The sequence below is a fragment of the Drosophila yakuba genome, unplaced genomic scaffold (assembly GCF_016746365.2).
Source record: "Drosophila yakuba strain Tai18E2 unplaced genomic scaffold, Prin_Dyak_Tai18E2_2.1 Segkk63_quiver_pilon_scaf, whole genome shotgun sequence".
Classification (NCBI taxonomy): domain Eukaryota; kingdom Metazoa; phylum Arthropoda; class Insecta; order Diptera; family Drosophilidae; genus Drosophila; species Drosophila yakuba.
This window is the reverse complement of record NW_025048825.1, coordinates 9,065-28,536: the sequence shown is the minus strand read 5'-3', so window position 1 is coordinate 28,536 and position 19,472 is coordinate 9,065. Positions and strand designations below refer to the sequence as shown.

The window sequence follows — 19,472 nt, the reverse complement described above, 5'->3', positions numbered from 1 at the left end:
AATAGTGACATAGAAAAGACCGCCTTCTCCGTAAACAACGGAAAATATGAGTTTACACGACTCCCATTTGGTCTTAAGAATGCGCCCTCAATTTTCCAACGTGCATTAGATGACATACTTTGTGAACATATTGGAAAAATATGTTTTATTTACATAGACGATATCATCATATTTAGCAAAGATGATGAAACGCATATTGAGAACTTGGCTAAAATTTTTCAAACTTTACAGAACGCCAACATGAAATGTCAGCTAGACAAATGTGAGTTCATGAAAAACAAAGTCGAATTCCTTGGATTTGTTGTCTCCGATAGGGGAATAGAAACAAACCCGAGTAAAGTGGCAGCGATAGCAAATTATCCCTGCCCTAAAACTTTGAGGAATCTAAGATCCTTCCTAGGCCTTTCCGGCTATTATAGAAGATTTATACAAAATTATGCCAAATTAGCAAAACCCCTAACTTCACTTTTAAGAGGGGAAGATGAACACGTGTCCAAAAGAATGTCATCCAAAAAAATAATTTCATTAGACAAAGAAGCTCTAGAATCTTTCAAGAAGCTTAAAAGTAACTTAGTGTCAAAAGAAATAATTCTCCGTTACCCAGATTTCAATAAGGAGTTCCATTTAACTACTGATGTTTCAAATTTCGCGATCGGCGCAGTTCTATCGCAAGATAACCACCCTATATCATTTCTTTCTAGAACACTTTCCAAAGCCGAAGAGAACTACGCGGCGAACGAAAAAGAAATGTTAGCCATAATTTGGGCACTCAAGGCCCTCAAAAATTACCTATACGGTAAAGCAAAGGTTAAGATCTTTACAGATCATCAACCTTTAACACATTCTCTGAGTAGCTGGAATGGAAACGCCAGAATCAAGAGATGGAAAGCTTATTTGGAGGAATATGATTATGAAATATTTTATAAACCAGGAAAAGAAAAGAGCAGATTAACTCTGTTGCCTCTACACAACATAGCGCCGAAAGTTCTAGCCATGACCTAATCCCTAGCGTCGAAGCCCCAATAAATGTTTTCAAAAATCAAATATTCTTTTATAAATAAAAAAAAAATGACTACAAGTTCACCATCCCATTTCCTACTTTCCATAGACATGAAATATACAGACTCGAATACACCACGGACGATATAATAACAGACCTAAAAAAACACCTCAACCCTTCCGTAATTAACGGCATTCACACGACTGAAGACATTATGGGAAAAATACAAATAACCTACAGAAGTCACTTTAAAGGAATCAAAACTCGATTCACCCAATTCAGGGTAGAAGACTTGACAGACGAAACTGAACAGAAAGAAAGAATTCTTCAAATACATAGGAGAGCACATCAAAACGCTCTAGAAAATCAAAAGCAACTAGCAGAAACCTATTATTTTCCAAGAATGAAACAAAAAATTATACATTTAGTTAAGCAATGTAAACTTTGCAAGGAAGCTAAATATGACAGACACCCCCAAATCCGGAAATTCAAGAAACTCCTATTCCAGAATATCCCGGTCACATATTGCACATTGACATTTATTCTACAGAACGACACTTAGTACTCACTGCAATAGATAAGTTTTCTAAATTAGCGCAAGCACGAATTATAAATTCAAAAGCAATAGAAGATATCAGAACGCCTTTGCGTGACATTATATTTTATTTCGGAGTCCCAAAACATATCGTTATGGACAACGAAAAAGCTTTCAATTCCCAATCAATTAAGTTCATGTTGGATCAGCTACAGATAGAAGTCTATACTGCCCCACCATACAAAAGTACCGTTAACGGTCAGGTAGAACGATTCCATTCAACACTCTCAGAGATAATGAGATGCCTCAAGAAAGAGGGCACTGAGAGAAATTTTAAAGAACTTTTAGAAAGGGCAGTTTACGAGTACAATTACAGTTTTCATTCGGTTACAAAGAAACGACCATTAGAAGTATTCTTCGGTAGGAGAGTAACAACAGACCCGGACCAATACGAGACAGCCAGACAAGACAATATTGAAAGACTTAAAAATAAACAGGAAATTGACCGAACAAACCACAATAAGAAAAAAAACGAAATACTAAACTATCAGCCAGGAGAAGAAATATTCGTAAAAATAAACACTAGATTAGGTTCAAAGCTTTCCCCAAGATATAGGAAAGAAATAGTTAAGGAAAACAAGCACACTACAGTAACAACAGAATCGGGAAAAACGGTACATAAAAGCCATATCAAAATCTAAAATTTTTCAGAATATTACTATGGATTACGAACGATGTCAGTGGAACGATGAACCTTACAAACTATACGAACGCACAGATACTGACAATGAACAAGGGGATCGGAAAACTACAAACCTCAACAACTAAACTAATACACCTCATTAACCTCGACCAAATCCAAACCGCTTTAGATATTTTACATGAACATACGGAAAATAGCCTTAAACGCAGTCCATTATACGCTACCCTTCACCATGAGATAAACACAACTACTCACATATTCCGAACAATCACAGCCTTTCCCAAAACTCGAAAAACTAGGTCCTTAAGATCGTCCTTAGGATGGAAGTACATAGCGGGTAGCCCAGATCATGATGACCTGGTTATGATAGAGCAGAACTTAGATAAACTTATTAACAATAATAACCAACAGGTCATTATTAACAAACAGTTAGAAGGAAGAATAAATAAACTAACTTCAGTATCTAATGCTCTTAGCAATTCTATTCAAAAAAGCAGTTCAGTAAGTATCGAGACGGCTATTAGTTTGCACAACCAGATTCGCCTTTTAAAAGAAGAAATTATTAACATTAAATATGCCATTCAATGGGCACGATTAAACGTAGTTAACACACTTGTATTAAATGAAGATGAACTAATTGAAATCGAGAAAATTTTTAAAAGAAATAATATGCCAACCCTATCAATGGAAGAAATAATGGAGTTTTCCGATGTGTCAATTCTACATAATAAAACAACACTTCTGTATATTGTAAAAGTTCCAAACTTAGAAGAAATACAATACCAAGACCTTATTATAAAACCCATAGTAAAAAACAATTCAATCATACACTTAAACTTTCAAGAAATCTTTGTTTACAAAAACATTACCTATGGCATTCCCCAAACTTGTAAAACCGTAGAAAAAAATTGTTAATATAAGTAATTCAAAATGTATACCAAAGCGCTGTGTAGTTTTAGCAATGCCGACCATGTACCCAAAATAGAAGAAGTCGACGATGGAATCATCCTACTAAACGACTACGATGGAAACGCAACATGGAACAACACAGAACTTCACCTAGAGGGCACCTATCTGGTTCAACTATCAAATGACTCGATAGTTATCGACAACCAGCAGTTCAGCAACTTGGAACCTACAGTCTCGACCCCCGGAGCACCTCTTGTGCAGTTTATGGCCGAAGAAAAAGAAAGACTTAAGGTTTTATCTCTTGAAGCATTGGAAGCATTGCACATAAACAACACTGGACAGCTGATGAACTTAAGAACACATTCAACAGTTAACAGCATTACTTTGTTAACGCTCTTTGGGATTGTGCTGGTTCTCAATCTGGGTTTGCACATCTATAGCCAACGGAAGAAGAGCAAAACCCTGCAACTAGGTCCCACGCCTGGAATGGAAGCGAAAGTCTCCGCGATTCTCGAACCTACAACCCGCGAGCAATCTTCGACTGAGGCACAGTACCAGCTACCTCAGTTCAACGACATTCCATACTTTTAGAGACAGCTTGAGGACAAGCATAAATTGGAGGGGGAACAACAAAAATGTTTAAATCCAGAACAATGAACCCCAATAAGCAAGCTTCAATCTGCAAGCTCAGCGTCTGCATAATTTCCTGCACACGCCGAGTTGCCAAGCAGAATTCGATAATTTCCTGCACACGCCGAGCTGCCAAGTAGAGTTCAAAGAATCTGATTGGTAACAACTTCCGCTCCCACCAATGCAAGTGATTCCAAGAAGACTGCACTGATTTGACCAGCAAAACATCAGCCGATGTCGTGGCCTATTGGAAAGCTACGGAGCCGACGCCGATCCTCTGCCACCAAGGGCAGCGCAGCTCACAGCTAAAGACTCACAGCTTGCTAGGGACAGCTTAGGGTAATTTAGTTGGAAATTGGATTTATACAAATAAAGTCGTTCTTAACTGAACTCCAATTTATTTTATTATTTTTTTACCTTGCTAACCGCAAAGTAATTAACTTATATAATGACATTCAGTACAAATAAGGTGAAAATTTGACCTTTACAAGTACGATCAAACATTCTATTCATACAAAGCACGAAGACCCGATCTATAAAAAACCATATAAGTACCCCCAAGCATTTGATCAAGAAGTAATCAAACAAATTAACGAAATGTTAGAACAAAAAATAATTAGGAAATCGAAATCCCCCTATTGTTGTTACGGCCTGCTGATTTCGATGATTTCCCCTGTGCCCACAGGTCGCACCATAAATTCCACTCGGCAATGGAATCCACAAAAACAACAAAGAAACATCAACAGAAACTACAAGTGAAGGACTAATACCGGACGACACGACGCAGATTTGGGCCTTCGATGGAAAGGACCCTGACGCACCCTCCCTACCAAGGATCCGCCTATTTCCCATTTGAGGATCTCCCTGGCATGTGGTTCATCCGCTTCCTCCAGGTTATCGGCTCATCCGTTCGTCTTCCCCCCCTAATTAATACACTCTAGCAATTCATCGTTATAATCTTTACTTATTTAAATATTCAATTATACTAAATAACATTTTCAATTTTTCCAAAATTTTAGGCTTCCATCGCCCTGGGCCAAAGCAAAGACGATACAAAAAAAAAAAAAAAGACGACGAAAGAGCTGGAGAGGACAACAAAGACGCGAAACTACTGCGCAATTAATAAAATTAATAAACCCTCATTTCACTTCAGAATTCCTGCCTACATGGAGCTCCAAGGAGGATCAGGGGCTGAGACGGGTCAGGTGGTTATTTAAGAAAGGTCCATACTCCTACATAGGATCGGCCTGGTCTTCTCGGAGGTCGTATTCCAAGATTTAGATTTAATTTTGCTTGGACTCGGCGCGATTTAATTGTACATAAGTTACTGGTTACTTACATCATATTTATAATTTTTTTGATCATCGTTTTATGTGCTTTAGGTTTTATCGTCTTTCAAAGAAATATTCGTGTGTTTGTTTATGGCATGCTAAATGCCACTAAAATATATAAATAAATAATTACACACAGACGAATATTTTACATAATTTTAACACGGGCACATAAATAAGTTAAATAAATAAATAACGATTAATAAATAAATAGAAATAAATAAATAAATGCGAATAAATAAGGCGATTAAATAAATAAATAAATAATTATAAATAAATAATTATTCTAATTTTTTTCTGGCCGAGCTTCTCCCGGGCGGTTTGGCTTGGTCCTCGGCGGGATTTGAGGTTGGAATCCACCACGGGTTCCAGAAAAGGTCTCCCCGGGTCCAAACTGTGGATATCCCGGGGTCAAGAAAATGCATGTATACCCTCTGCAACCCAGATATATAAATATTATGTCTATGCTCTCTCTGAACGGACTCACATTTATTTTCCACTTCCGGCTGCCGGGTCTTCCTGTTCTGCTTCTGTCCTGCTCCCGTCGATCTCCGGATCGGGTTAAATTATCTTAATTTCCCTATAACAACAATAAAAAAACATCACTAACGTTTCCTCGGAGCTTTCACCTCCGGTAGTCCGACCGCACTCACACGTTTATGTGCGCCACCGATTTTAAAACACGGCCGTTAGATTTAGTTCGCGGCAGCGGGTCGTCTGATTCCCAAATTTTCTCTGGCCCACATGGTAGTCACCTCGCCCTATTTATGGGCTCGGCTCTGCCGGTTCCCTTTCCTATTCTTTTGTTTTCCCCTTTCCCTGTTCATAGGTCGAGAACCGACTTCAAGGCCAATGCCAGTGCTCATTTCCCGTCTTAGTGTGTGTGGATGCACTTCGTCGGTGTTCTCCTCTCTCCACATACCATCCACACTTCCCCTTTCTTGGGTGTGGACGGTAGGGGGCGCTCTACATCCATCCCACTTTCCCCTTCTCCTCTTGGGACTGCCAACCTCTCCTTAGGTGCTCATTCCAGACGATATTTCTTTCGCCCGCGGCTATCGATCACCGTCAGAATGCAACACCACGCGAAAATTCGCCAATCGAATAGGGAGGGGAATATTCGCGAGCATTCCACACCAACACGTAAACAAACAAATTATGGAAACAAAAAACTCGGACCCGCTCCGCGGTGTTCACCCGGCGATCGGCCCTTGCTCCTTTGCTCCTGGGTTACCCCAACGTAGGCCACACCCACGGTAAGCATCCTTCTTTGTCCCTTCTTGAGCGTGTCGTTCTTCCCTTACAGCCGCAGGTCTTTCGCATGGTAGATGCCAATAGGTTTCCCCGCCAGGTCCTCCAACTCGAACATGTTGTTCCCGACCGGCCTCCTGATTCGGCATCTCGCGAACTTCCGGGTGAACTTGGCGTTGTAATTCTTCCCGAAATCGCTCAGGGTGAAGTTTCGCCGGAACACTTCTTGGCCTGGTTTCACGTGGAACTCACGGGCGCGCTTGCTGTATTGCCGGCTGCTCCGCTCGTAGGCCTGATGCAAGTGTTGGCTGATACGTTCGCGGATGATGTCTCTCTTGTTCTGCGAGTTCAACGCAACTACCTCATGATCCGTCATTGACCGCAGTTTCCTGGCCAGTTTGTAGCAGCTGCCGTGGAGGTACATCTGCTGCCCGAATACCGCGAAGAACGGCGTGACGCCTGTCGCTTCGTGGACAGAGTTCCTTATCGCGACTTCGATTTCCGGCAGATATGCGTCCCAGTTTCGGTGGTCCTGCTCCAAATATGTCCGGATTGCGGCCAGTACTATCTGGTTTACCCGCTCTGCAGCGTTGCTTTGCGGCGAGTACACTGCCGTCCGCATATGCTGGACCCCGTACGCCTCCATCATCTCCTAAAAAGCTTTGGCAGTGAACTGCTTCCCATTGTCGGAGTGGATTACCTACGGCACTCCAAACTTGAAAAACACCTCCTGCACCAGGAACTCGATGACGTTGGACGTTGTGGCTTCGTTCATGGCCTTCAGGAATGTGAATTTGGAGAAGTGGTCTGCTACTACAAATATCCAGGCCTTTCCTCGCTTGGATCTTGGATATTTGCCTAGGAAATCTATGTAGAGTTTCTGGAATGGCCTTTCAGTCACCACTTCCTGCCCTATCCCGACCTGTGTGCGGTAATTTGGAGCCTTCAACTCCTTGCATTGAATGCATTGCCCCACAAAGTCTCGGACTTGAGTCGTCATCTGCGGCCCGTAATATTGCCGCTGGAGTCGCTGCAGCGTCTTCCTTACGCCTCCGTGTCCTGACGTCGGTTCGTCGTGGGCCGTCGCGATCAGGCCAGCTGTGAGCGGGGCTGGGATCCACAGCTTCCAAGACCCTCCTTCGACTTCCTCCTCCAATCTGTCGAATCCGCTGCGTTTGAAGACGAGGTTCCCTTCCACTCGGACATCCGGCAGTCGATCCTGATTCTCCAGAATCTCATCCCGAATCTCTTTGTACTCCTCAGATTCGAACTCCGTCGTGGCGAACCCGAGAGCATCGTCGGCATCCAGCTTCAGCTCCTCTACGCATCTGGACAGCGTGTCGGCCACAACGTTTTCGGATCCCTTCCGGTGCGCTATCTGGAAGTCGAAGCTCTGCAACCTGAGTGACCATCGTGCCAGGCGCCCACTAAGGTCTTTCATGGTCATCAGCCACTTCAGACTGGCGTGGTCGGTGATGACCGTGAACTGCATCAGTTCCACGTAGGGCCGGAACTTTTCGATGGCAAGTACGGCTGCCAAGCACTCCTTCTCCGTCACAGAATAATTTATCTGATGTTTGTTTAGCTTTGCGGAGAAGAAGGCAATCGGACGTTCGTTCTTTTCCTCGTCGTATTGGAACAGGACTGCTCCAACTCCATAGTGCGACGCGACGAAGTGTCCCTCCACCGATTATGAACCCGAGGTATTTCAACGCCCTGTAGCAAAATTTTGATTTTTTTAAATCTATCGTCAAATTCGCTTTTTTCAGGCATTCCGCATCATGGCGAACTGGTACAAGGGCCTCACCGCAACCGTAAACGCTGTATATGGACGGCTTTCAGGATCCAACTCCACCTGCCAGAATGCGAATTTCAAGTCGACGCTTGAAATATAGTAGGTCTGCTCGATTCTGGACAGGATTCCCTCGATGCATGGCAGCGGATAAGCATCCTTCACGGTGAGGTTGTTCAGCTTCCGTGCGTCTAAGCAGAACCTATTTTTGTCCGGCCTTCGCACCACTGTCGTGCGGTTACTCCACGGACTCTCGCTGACCTCGATCACGCCCAGCTCCAGCATTTTGTCGACTTCGGCCCACACAATCTCCTGCATCGCTGGCGATTGTGGATAATGCCGATCCTTAAACGGCTCTGCGCCTTCCACGAGCTGGATCCGATGTGTCTCCACCGATGTCTTACCCAGACCGACGTCCTCGAACGCTAGGAACTCTTTCTTTACCGCTTCTAACCGATTTTTGTCTTCTTCTTGCAGGTTCCACTCCTCGATTACAGACTCTTTACCGGCTTTGCCATCCAGCCACGGATTTGTTGCGTCCCACAATTCCTCCACGTTCGCTTTCGGTTTCGTTGCTGGTATCTCTCCGAGGATAGCCGGTGCCAACGCGAATTTCCTCCAGAAATCGATCCCAAGGTATAGCTCTTGCTCCAGGTACGGGCATACGTAAAAGGTAAGTACCTTCTCCACTCCCTTGAATTCTACCGGAACGTGTACTCGACCTATAAGTGACCGGTCTTCTCCCGCCGCAGTCCTCACGATCGACGTGTACTTGTCCATGCGGACCCCGAGCTCCTCTAGCATTTCACGGCTGCCTTTTCCCAGGACATTAATGGACGCGCCTGTATCCAGCAAACCGGAAATGGGCTTGCCATGTATCCGGACCTCGGCAAACACCCTGGGATCACCTCCCATGCCCCGACGAACGGCTTCAACCACGGCACGTCGCGTCTGATGCCTCCGCCGGAATCGTGATCTGGCCTTTAAAAGCCTCCGGCTGACGCTCCGCATCCCGTCTATCTGCTGGTTGGCAAATATTCGGTTCCGAACCTCAAGGTACTTCTGCATCCGTTCCTCCGCTGGTAAGTATCTCAGCTTATTGCTATTCTTAATGACGATTTTATTACTCTCTACTATAGGTTTAATTGTTGGTGGCTTCGGTGGAAGGTTTACTGTCGGTTGGACCTGTACTTCGAGCGCGGGTCTCCCACCTTTCCGGCGCTCGTCCTCCCGTTTCCCGCACATACCGGGCAGTTCGGTGTGATCACCTCTGGCTTCCCGCAGCGGTAGCAGAAGATCTTCCGCTCCGACGATGCGCAGTCACGGAATCCGTGGTCCGGCTGCCCGCAGTTCCAGCAACTAATTCACTGCCTGGAAACTTCCTCGATGTACGGCTCCGGCTCTCCCGCTTCGCCGTCGGATGACTCCATCGCCACTTCCTCCACCTGTCGTCCGCTCGACGGAAACTTGGCCGGCGCGCGGTATGAGGCTCGGCTGTCCCGCTCCCTTCTCATGAAGGCCTCCTCCACTTCGAGGCACTCCTCTCGCAGCTGGTCCACGCTGTACACCCTCAGGGCATAAACAAACTGGGCGACCTCGGCGGTAAGTCCCTTTTTAACTATGCGGATCATTTCCGCCTCCGTTATCGGTGCCAGCAGTCTGTTTCCCAGCCGCCGCATCGCTCGGAAATAATCCTCGACGGACTCGCCTGGCTGTTGCCGTCGATCTTGGAGTGCGAAAACAACAAAGCTAAAAAACGGAAACTCAATTGGACAACAAAGGGGGGAAAAAAAAGAGTGATGCCTAACCGGAGCCAACTTCCACATGCTTTCCAGCGTCTTTCATCTACCTCTGCGATCGAGTTGTATGCCATGGCGAGCTCCATCGGATCCTCTATCTTCTTCCTGGAAGATAGGGCATCGAGGGCGCTCACATATCTACTCTGCTTTATGTCCAGTTGCGCCGCGGATGCGCTTGCCAGTTCTTTGGCCGTCCCGGGTGCATTGCATGGTGAACCCATGGGCCACCCGGAGACCAGCCATTCCCCTGCGCACATTCGCGCCGCAACCAGCAGAAGACTCTCCTACCGACTCATCCCATTGCGAGTCCTCCGTTCGCCACCAGGCACCGAACGGGTCGCAAAACTAGCTGGCGGTATCCGCCGCTAGCGACATACCCTTCGCTTGGAGGATCTCTACACTTTAGGTGAGTACAACGACAAAATTACTACAAATATGAATAATTACTTTGTGGCTTATTTTTTTCCAGCATCCCAGGTCTTTCCGAGGCGAGCAATTATGTTCGGCTTTTTGGATAGCCGACATAAGCCATCGCACGCGTTCCAACCTGGTCTGCCGGCACCACGTGGATTCCATTCCCCCACTGGATTTTTATTTGTAACTACTTTTCCGCGTATGGGCTCGAATGTCCTTTTTAGAGGACCTTCGCCACCCCATTCCTGGCTTAAGATTGGGGGCCATTATGTTACGGCCTGCTGATTTCGATGGGGCAAGGCCGGCTAGCCAGTCATCAACAGGGCGGATTCTTCCCCTGTGCCCACAGGTCGCACCATAAATTCCACTCGGCATGGAATCCACAAAAACAACAAAGAAACATCAACAGAAACTACAAGTGAAGGACTAATACCGGACGGCACGACGCAGATTTGGGCCTTCGATGGAAAGGACCCTGACGCACCCTCCCTACCAAGGATCCGTCTATTTCCCATTTGAGGATCTCCCTGGCATGTGGTTCATCCGCTTCCTCCAGGTTATCGGCTCATCCGTTCGTCTTCCCCCCCTAATTAATACACTCTAGCAATTCATCGTTATAATCTTTACTTATTTAAATATTCAATTATACTAAATAACATTTTCAATTTTTCCAAAATTTTAGGCTTCCATCGCCCTGGGCCAAAGCAAAGACGATACAAAAAAAAAAAAAAAGACGACGAAAGAGCTGGAGAGGACAACAAAGACGCGAAACTACTGCACGGGTATTGACATATAAATATATATAAATTAATAAAATTAATAAACCCTCATTTCACTTCAGAATTCCTGCCTACATGGAGCTCCAAGGAGGATCAGGGGCTGAGACGGGTCAGGTGGTTATTTACGAAAGGTCCATACTCCTACACAGGATCGGCCTGGTCTTTTCGGAGTTCGTATTCCAAGATTTAGATTTAATTTTGCTTGGACTCGGCGCGATTTAATTGTACATAAGTAACTGGTTATTTATATCATATTTATAATTTTTTTGATCATCGTTTTACGTGCTTTAGGTTTTATCGTCTTTCAAAGAAATATTCGTGTGTTTGTTTATGGCATGCTAAACGCCACTAAAATAAATAAATAAATAATTACACACAGACGAATATTTTACATAATTTTAACACGGGCACATAAATAAGTTAAATAAATAAATAAATAACGATTAATAAATAAATAGAAATAAATAAATAAATGTGAATAAATAAGGCGGATTAAATAAATAAATAAATAATTATTCTAATTTTTTTCTGGCCGAGCTTCTCCCGGGCGGTTTGGCTTGGTCCTCGGCGGGATTTGAGGTTGGAATCCACCACGGGTTCCAGAAAAGGTCTCCCCGGGTCCAAACTGTGGATATCCCGGGGTCAAGAAAATACATGTATACCCTCTGCAACCCAGATATATAAATATTATGTCTATGCTCTCTCTGAACGGACTCACATTTATTTTCCACTTCCGGCTGCCGGGTCTTGCTGTTCTGCTTCTGTCCTGCTCCCGTCGATTTCCGGATCGGGTTAAATTATCTTAATTTCCCTATAACAACAATAAAAAAAACATCACTAACGTTTCCTCGGAGCTTTCACCTCCGGTAGTCCGACCGCACTCACACGTTTATGTGCGCCACCGATTTTAAAACACGGCCGTTAGATTTAGTTCGCGGCAGCGGGTTGTCTGATTCCCAAATTTTCTCTGGCCCACATGGCGGTCACCTCGCCCTATTTATGGGCTCGGCTCTGCCGGTTCCCTTTCCTATTCTTTTGTTTTCTCCTTTCCCTTCACATAGGTCGAGAACCGACTTCAAGGCCAATGCCAGTGCTCATTTCCCGTCTTAGTGTGTGTGGATGCACTTCGTCGGTGTTCTCCTCTCTCCACATACCATCCACACTTCCCCTTTCTTGGGTGTGGACGGTAGGGGGCGCTCTACATCCATCCCACTTTCCCCTTCTCCTCTTGGGACTGCCAACCTCGCCTTAGGTGCTCATTCCAGACGATATTTCTTTCACCCGCGGCTATCGATCACCGTCAGAATGCAACATTGTTCTCCAATTTGGATCGTCCCAAAGAAAAGCGATGCTTCTGGGAAACCAAAATTTCGATTAGTCATAGACTATCGTAGTCTCAACGAGATAACCATTGACGACAAATTCCCTATTCCTGTAATGGATGAAATATTAGACAAGCTTGGACGCTGTCAATATTTCACAACCATTGATCTAGCTAAAGGTTTCCATCAAATCCAAATGGACCAACAATCAATACCCAAAACAGCATTCTCAACAAAACATGGACATTATGAATATATTCGTATGCCCTTTGGTCTGAAAAATGCACCAGAAACATTTCAACGCTGCATGAACGATTGTTCAAAACGATTTTTTAGAAGATTTAATTTATAAAGATTGTTTAGTTTACTTAGATGACATTATCATTTATTCCACTTCATTGGAGGAACATATAATGTCATTAAAAAGGGTATTTAATAAGCTACGATCAGCTTATTTTGAATTGCAACTCGATAAATGTGAATTTCTGAAGAAAGAAACAGAATTTTGGTCACATTATCTCGACAGAAGGTTTAAAACCAAACCCTAACAAAATAAATGCAATTGTTAATTTCCCTATTCCTAAAACCACAAAAGGAATAAAATCATTCCTTGGACTATGCGTATTTTATCGTAAATTCATTCCAAATTTTGCAAAAATAGCAAAACCTATGACTCTCGAATTAAAAAAAGGAGCAGTAACTAACACAAAAGATAATGATTATATGTCCGCTTTCAAAAAACTAAAAGTACTCATCACGTCCGATCCAATCCTAATATATCCCAACTTCGAAAATAATTTTCACTGACAACAGATGCGAGTAATATAGCCATAGGTGCTGTATTATCCCAAGAACATAAGCCCATCTGTTATGCAAGCAGAACTTTAAATGAACATGAACTTAACTATTCGGCAATAGAAAAAGAGCTATTAGCTATAGTATGGGCAACAAAATATTTCAGGTCCTACCTATTCGGGAGAAAGTTCGACATATTAAGCGATCATAGGCCACTTGTATGGTTAAGTAACATAAAAGACCCCAATATGAAACTACAGAGATGGAAGATAAAACATAACGAATACGATTATAAGATTCAATATCTACCCGGTAAAGAAAACCACGTCGCTGACGCTCTATCTAGAGTCCAAATACAAGAAAACTTCTTAGGAGAAGATGACCCAGTTTCCGTTCCCACAGCAGCTACTGTGCATAGTGCACCAGAAGACAACCAAAGTCACATCGCAATAACAGAAAGACCTCTTAACTATTATAACAGACAATTCGAATTCATAAAAGACAATTTTGATGACGTCCAGATAATAAAATATTTCCATAAAATCAGAAAAAAATCAGTCAAATAAAGAAATGACTGATACCATTGAATATTCAAATCATAAGCCCCGACAGTTTCACTATAACTATGAAAACCAGTAATAAACTAATAGACATTCAAACATACGCCCAATTCAAAGAAATCATTCTCAAAACACACAAAGAACTATTACACCCTGGTATAGAGAAACTCACGCTTCAGTTCAAAGAATTCTATTATTACCCTGATTATCAAAAACTTATCCAAAATATCATAAACAAATGTGAAATCTGTAACATCGCCAAAACGGAACATAGAAACACAAAATTAACTCATGAAATAACTCCAGAAACTTTCAATCCCAGAGACAAGTATGTCATGGATTTTTACTTAATAAACAATAAACAATTCCTATCATGTATTGACATTTATTCTAAATACGCCTCCCTGATGGAAATAAACAGTAGAGATTGGCTTGAAGCTAAAAGAGCTATTTTACGCATATTCAACGATATGGGTAAACCCACAGAAATAAAAGCCGACAAAGACTCCGCTTTCATGTGCGCTGCAATTAAACTCTGGTTAGAATCATGACATGACTTCAGTATAGATACCAACTTTAGAGAATCCCCTCTAGTTAGATCAAAAACAACTAACCCATTCAAAAAGACGGGAAATTTAAGACAAATAGATGATAAACATTTCAAAGAAACAAATAGAGGTAGAAAGATAATACACTATAAATCCAAGTTTAAAAAGAAAAAGAAAATTAATAGGAGTAAATATAATAACGATAATTCCAGGCCTACTCCTGAGCATGATAATCATGTTATGCCTCCCATCGACAATTAACACACAATATCTAGAAGTAACTGGATGGGGCATCCAGTCCAAAAACGGTTACCTAATCTTTCAAACCGGATCAATAGACTTACCAATAAACCATTAATATCATTACTTATCCATTAACTTAACTAAAACCGAAAATACTCATGAAGAACTTATTAAACAAACTCAACCTTTTAATAACTTACCACAAATTCAGTATCTAGTAGAAAAACTAAACAGAGAAATGAAAGGTATAAGAATTGTAAAACGCAGTAAACGCGGTATTGTTAACTTCATAGGAACAATTTACAAATACTTATTCGGTACTTTAGATCAAGAAGATAAAGAAGAATTACAACAACAAATAGCCGACATATCTAAAAATAATGTACAAATAAGCGAACTCAACCATGTAATAGAAGTCATTAATCAAGGAATCGAACTGACTAATCAATTAAATCACAATTTTGAAGGAGAACAAATGATAGCTTTAATAATTTTCAACTTACAACAATTCACTGAATATATTGAAGACATAGAGCTTGGTTTGCAATTGACACGCTTAGGTATCTTTAACCCAAAACTTTTAAAACACGATTCGTTAATCCACGTCAATTCTGAAAAACTTCTTAATATCAAAACTTCAGCCTGGCTTAAATCTGATACAAACGAAATCCTGAAAATATCCCACATTCCAAGAGACATAATCAAAACAGCAGTTTTTGAAATAATCCCATACCCAGATGAAAAAAGTAACATACTAACCGAACCAATACATGACAAATATTTTTCACACAATAATCAAACTTACACAGCAAGTTCTCAAAGCTTAGTTATAAATAAATGTATAACTGGTATACTAAACCAGGTCCCAACACAATGTAGATACAGTAAAACACATTCTGATTTCGAAATAAAATATGTAGAGCCTAATATAATTACAACTTGGAACCTTCCCAAGACTATCCTAAGCCAAAATTGTATCAATAGAGAAACTATAATAGAAGGCAATAACATGATAAAAGCATTTAATTGTTCTGTTCAACTAGAAGAAATATTACTTACCAACACAATGTTAGACTATACTCAAACTATCTATTTAAATAATAATGTAACAAAACTCGAACCACTCGAATACATTCAAACAAAGAAATAATCGAACAACACAATCAGACGAATAATATATTTCAAATAATAACACTTACAACATTAATCATAATTGTTATAATTGCATTATTGTACACTATCTACAAATATAAGACTATACCCCAAAATTAATTGTAAAATTCAAAAATCAAACTCTAAAAAACGAAAATATTACAAGTTCTGAATCAAACAATATTGTACCCCCCAATACCCTGTATTGTACCTAATCTTAACGCCTGAGGACAGGCTTTTTTCTTAAGGATGGGGAAGTAACATATCCATTCTACACCCACAACACCCCAACTCACACTTTCACATTAATGTCTAAGTACAAAACCACACATACTATTGTAACAACTCACACGCACACATTAATGTCTAAGAACAAAATGTAATCAAAGATCGAGAGCCCTTCGATTAAGCTTAGCTGTCATTTACGCACAGCATCATATTCCAAAGTCTAGACTCTGTGGCGAGCCAACGTCGTCCCCTAAACATTCGATCACTTGGCGAAGCCAACTGAAATAACAAATCGTAAACATTTGACCACTTGGCGAGGCCAACTGAAATAACAAATACTTCCGCCCACGCAATGGTCTCAGGATTCTCCAATTACTCCTATTTTTCGGGAGCTTCTCTCTCATATTTAAACTACACTCTTAAGCTTTCCCAATCTGCCTATATAAACGCAAACATGTCCCCATAAGGCAGTTCAGTTCTGGGTACGCTAGCAGCCCATTTCAACATCGAAATCAATTGTCCAACTAAGTGATAATCCAAAGGCTCTAGTTCTTCCTCTATTGGAATAAATAAAACGTTTAATAATATATCACAAACGCTCGGACTGAAAACGTAAATATATATATAATTGCATTTGGGTTGGGTTTGCAGTTGTTTTTCTTTTTTTTATCCTGTTTTTGGCAGGCATTCAAAAATGCTATATTCTGTTCATTGTGTTGACCATAATTTGCCGGCATTTGCGGATTCGAAATGCACGATCTTTTCTAACGCATGATGGTCTGGATTTATGTCTTTTCTAGTTTCAGTATCAGTATCAATGCTGCTCTCCAAATTTCTTGTCCTGGCGGTAGTCTATTACTTGAATTGATGGTGTGTTCGGATTGTTTGCCGCCGATCTTGAAACTTTCTATCTTCTAGTTTGAAATGAGGGTCTTCCTTGATGATGTGTCCTTTAGCGTTCATCCTGCTATTCCAGTCCCGGATTTTCTACTCCCTCCTGGGTCCTGAGGTGTCCAACCTTCTTGAATCCCAGAATATTGTTATTCAATGTCCGTTTCAACTGAAAAAATTGCACAATTACTAGAGTAAAATTTCCATTTCAACGGTTGTGGCCTTTGGATTGTTTATTTGACAGTCGTTAATTGTCGAACTGCATTTTCTTTGTTGATAGTCAGTATGACTTTAACAAGCTAGTTGCGCCCTTATGATTCGGATTCTTGACTGTTTGATTTGTGAACTGTTATGATCTTATAAAAAGTTACCTAATGAGAAATAATTTTTAATTATATTATCCTATTTATATACCGATCGATACTAATACATGATGTATCGATAGTGAATTAACGAGTATATCTATTTTAAATATTTTGTAACAACACACCCCGAAACTGTATGTAGAGTTTTTATAATTTTCTAATCTTAGGACCGGGGCACTATTGATCTAACGTAAAAGTTAAAAAAAAATATTAAATTTATTAAGTTATATACCTATCCTTTAGCGTACAGTGTATAATTTTGTAGACCTTATGTAAAAAAAGAAAGATTTGGAAACGAAGTAATTTTAAACAAACTTTTATTTGCGAATATGTATACATATATCATACCTTTTATTATACCTTATAAGCTACATATGTACGTTTTGGGGTGTAAGACAAATATTGGTCAATCCACTCTTCTATTACGGGTATATTTTGTTTACTCCAATAAATTTCATCTTTGATATTTCGAAGTGATCTTTCTATAAGGTGTTGTGCACTGCCAAAATGTCCATAATGCTTATCGTAAAAAATTTTCACCATATCGTAGCCTTCTTGTGTACAAAACATTTCCGTTGCAGATGAAATAAGCTTTCTCCAAATATTTGTGTTATTATAAAACCTTGAAAGAAATGTAATATGCTTAGTTAAAAATACGATTTACAAAATTAGCAATATAAAAAATTGTGGACAGCAGTCCACGCATCAGGTTACTGCTACTATATACATGAAGAATTTAAAATCTGCTGTTGTCCGATTTTTACGACTAATACCTAATTTAAAAGGCAGTACATTGGTTCATGGAAAGGTAAAGATAAAGTACAATTTTCAAAAAAGGGAACCACTTTTAAAAACAGCTGCTAATTTAGCGGGAAACATACATATATAAGAAGCTTAATTTCCTAAGCCCAAAAGACATAACCATAGAGAAACTGTATAGCCCTTTTACGTCGTCATAATAGTGCCCTTGTCCTGGATGGCCCGGGGGAGGGGCATCCGATATTCAAGCACTAGAAGCTAAGCAGTCGCTTGATCGTAAAACGATCGGGCAATGTGTGTGCGAAATGGATTGTCGCGGGTAACGCAATTCGATCCACTTTCCTTAACTTTATATAAAAAACAAAAGAGGCCCGAACAGAATATTTCTGCCCATAACACAAACAACTACCGAAGTTCAGTCACCTGAGCCTATGAAGTTAGGCTCCCCTAGACAGCATAAACAACCCTTCTTTGGAAGCAGTGAACCTACAATATCAAGGCCGAGAGTATTTGGGGTCATAAAAGATTTGGTTCCACACGCATGACAGGTCAAAGACGTCAGAGATTGCAAAATATCAAGCAACAGGCTGACGATAAAAATGACCTATCGTCAAAAAGGTGACGAGTCTGACGACGATAATAATCAGGTAAATTGTTTAGGGACCGCTGAATGTTTAATGAGCCGTTTTGGGAAAACATCTGTCTAAGAAAAATTGACGTTGGTGACTTGCAGTAAGATGCATTCAGCTTACCTGATTTCAGGAAGCCATTCGATCTAACAACGGATGCTTCCGCGAACGGTTACCCAGAACCCTCGAAGAAAGCGAGGGTGCCACGAATGAAAGAGAATTATTAGCCATAGTGTGGGCTTTAGGCAAGTTGCAGCAATACCTGTACGGCACTCGCGATATCAACATTTACACAGACCATCAGCCTTTGACATTCGCGGTGTCCGATCAGAATCCAAATCCGAAGATAAAAAAATGGAAAGCGTATATGGACGACCATAACGCAAAAATCCATTACAAACCGGGTAAAGATAATCATGTGGCCGACGCTCTTTCCAGGCATAATATTAACGTCTTAGTCAGACGCGGCGACTATTTACAGCAAACTGAGCTACACGCTCGAAGGGACAAACCAACCATTACTGTAACCAACTGCTTCAGAAATAAAATTGTTATAGAAAAAGCACGTTTCCAACTAAGACGAAGCTTGGTGTTGTTTCATAGCAAAACTCGCCATATTATCAATTTCGCCGGCAAAAGTAGCATTTTAAAAATGCTCAAAGGAGTCATAAACCCCGAGCCCTAAATGCGATACACTGCGACCGACCCACCCTGTCAGCTTAAAACATGACTTAATTGCTCATTTTCGGTCTACACAGTTTCGCTATTGTAAGAATGTTGTAATGGACGTAACCAATAGAAACGAACAGTTAGGAATTATCACAGCAGAACACAATC

At 41.2% G+C, this 19,472-nt stretch overlaps 2 protein-coding genes across 2 annotated transcripts; both read right to left on the bottom strand.

Moving 5' to 3' along the window:
• Window positions 1–6,408: 6,408 nt before the first annotated feature.
• Window positions 6,409–7,008, bottom strand: LOC122319688. Its single transcript, XM_043207281.1, has one exon. The coding sequence runs from the start codon at window positions 7,006–7,008 to the stop codon at window positions 6,409–6,411; it is 600 nt and encodes a 199-aa protein (XP_043063216.1).
• Window positions 7,009–7,059: 51 nt separating this feature from the next.
• Window positions 7,060–9,396, bottom strand: LOC122319687. The gene is made up of 2 exons (XM_043207280.1): window positions 8,167–9,396; window positions 7,060–8,040 (listed from the first exon to the last, which is right to left on the bottom strand). Exons 1-2 carry the CDS (start codon window positions 9,394–9,396, stop codon window positions 7,060–7,062), a joined length of 2,211 nt encoding a protein of 736 aa, XP_043063215.1.
• Between the last annotated feature and the right edge of the window lie 10,076 nt (window positions 9,397–19,472).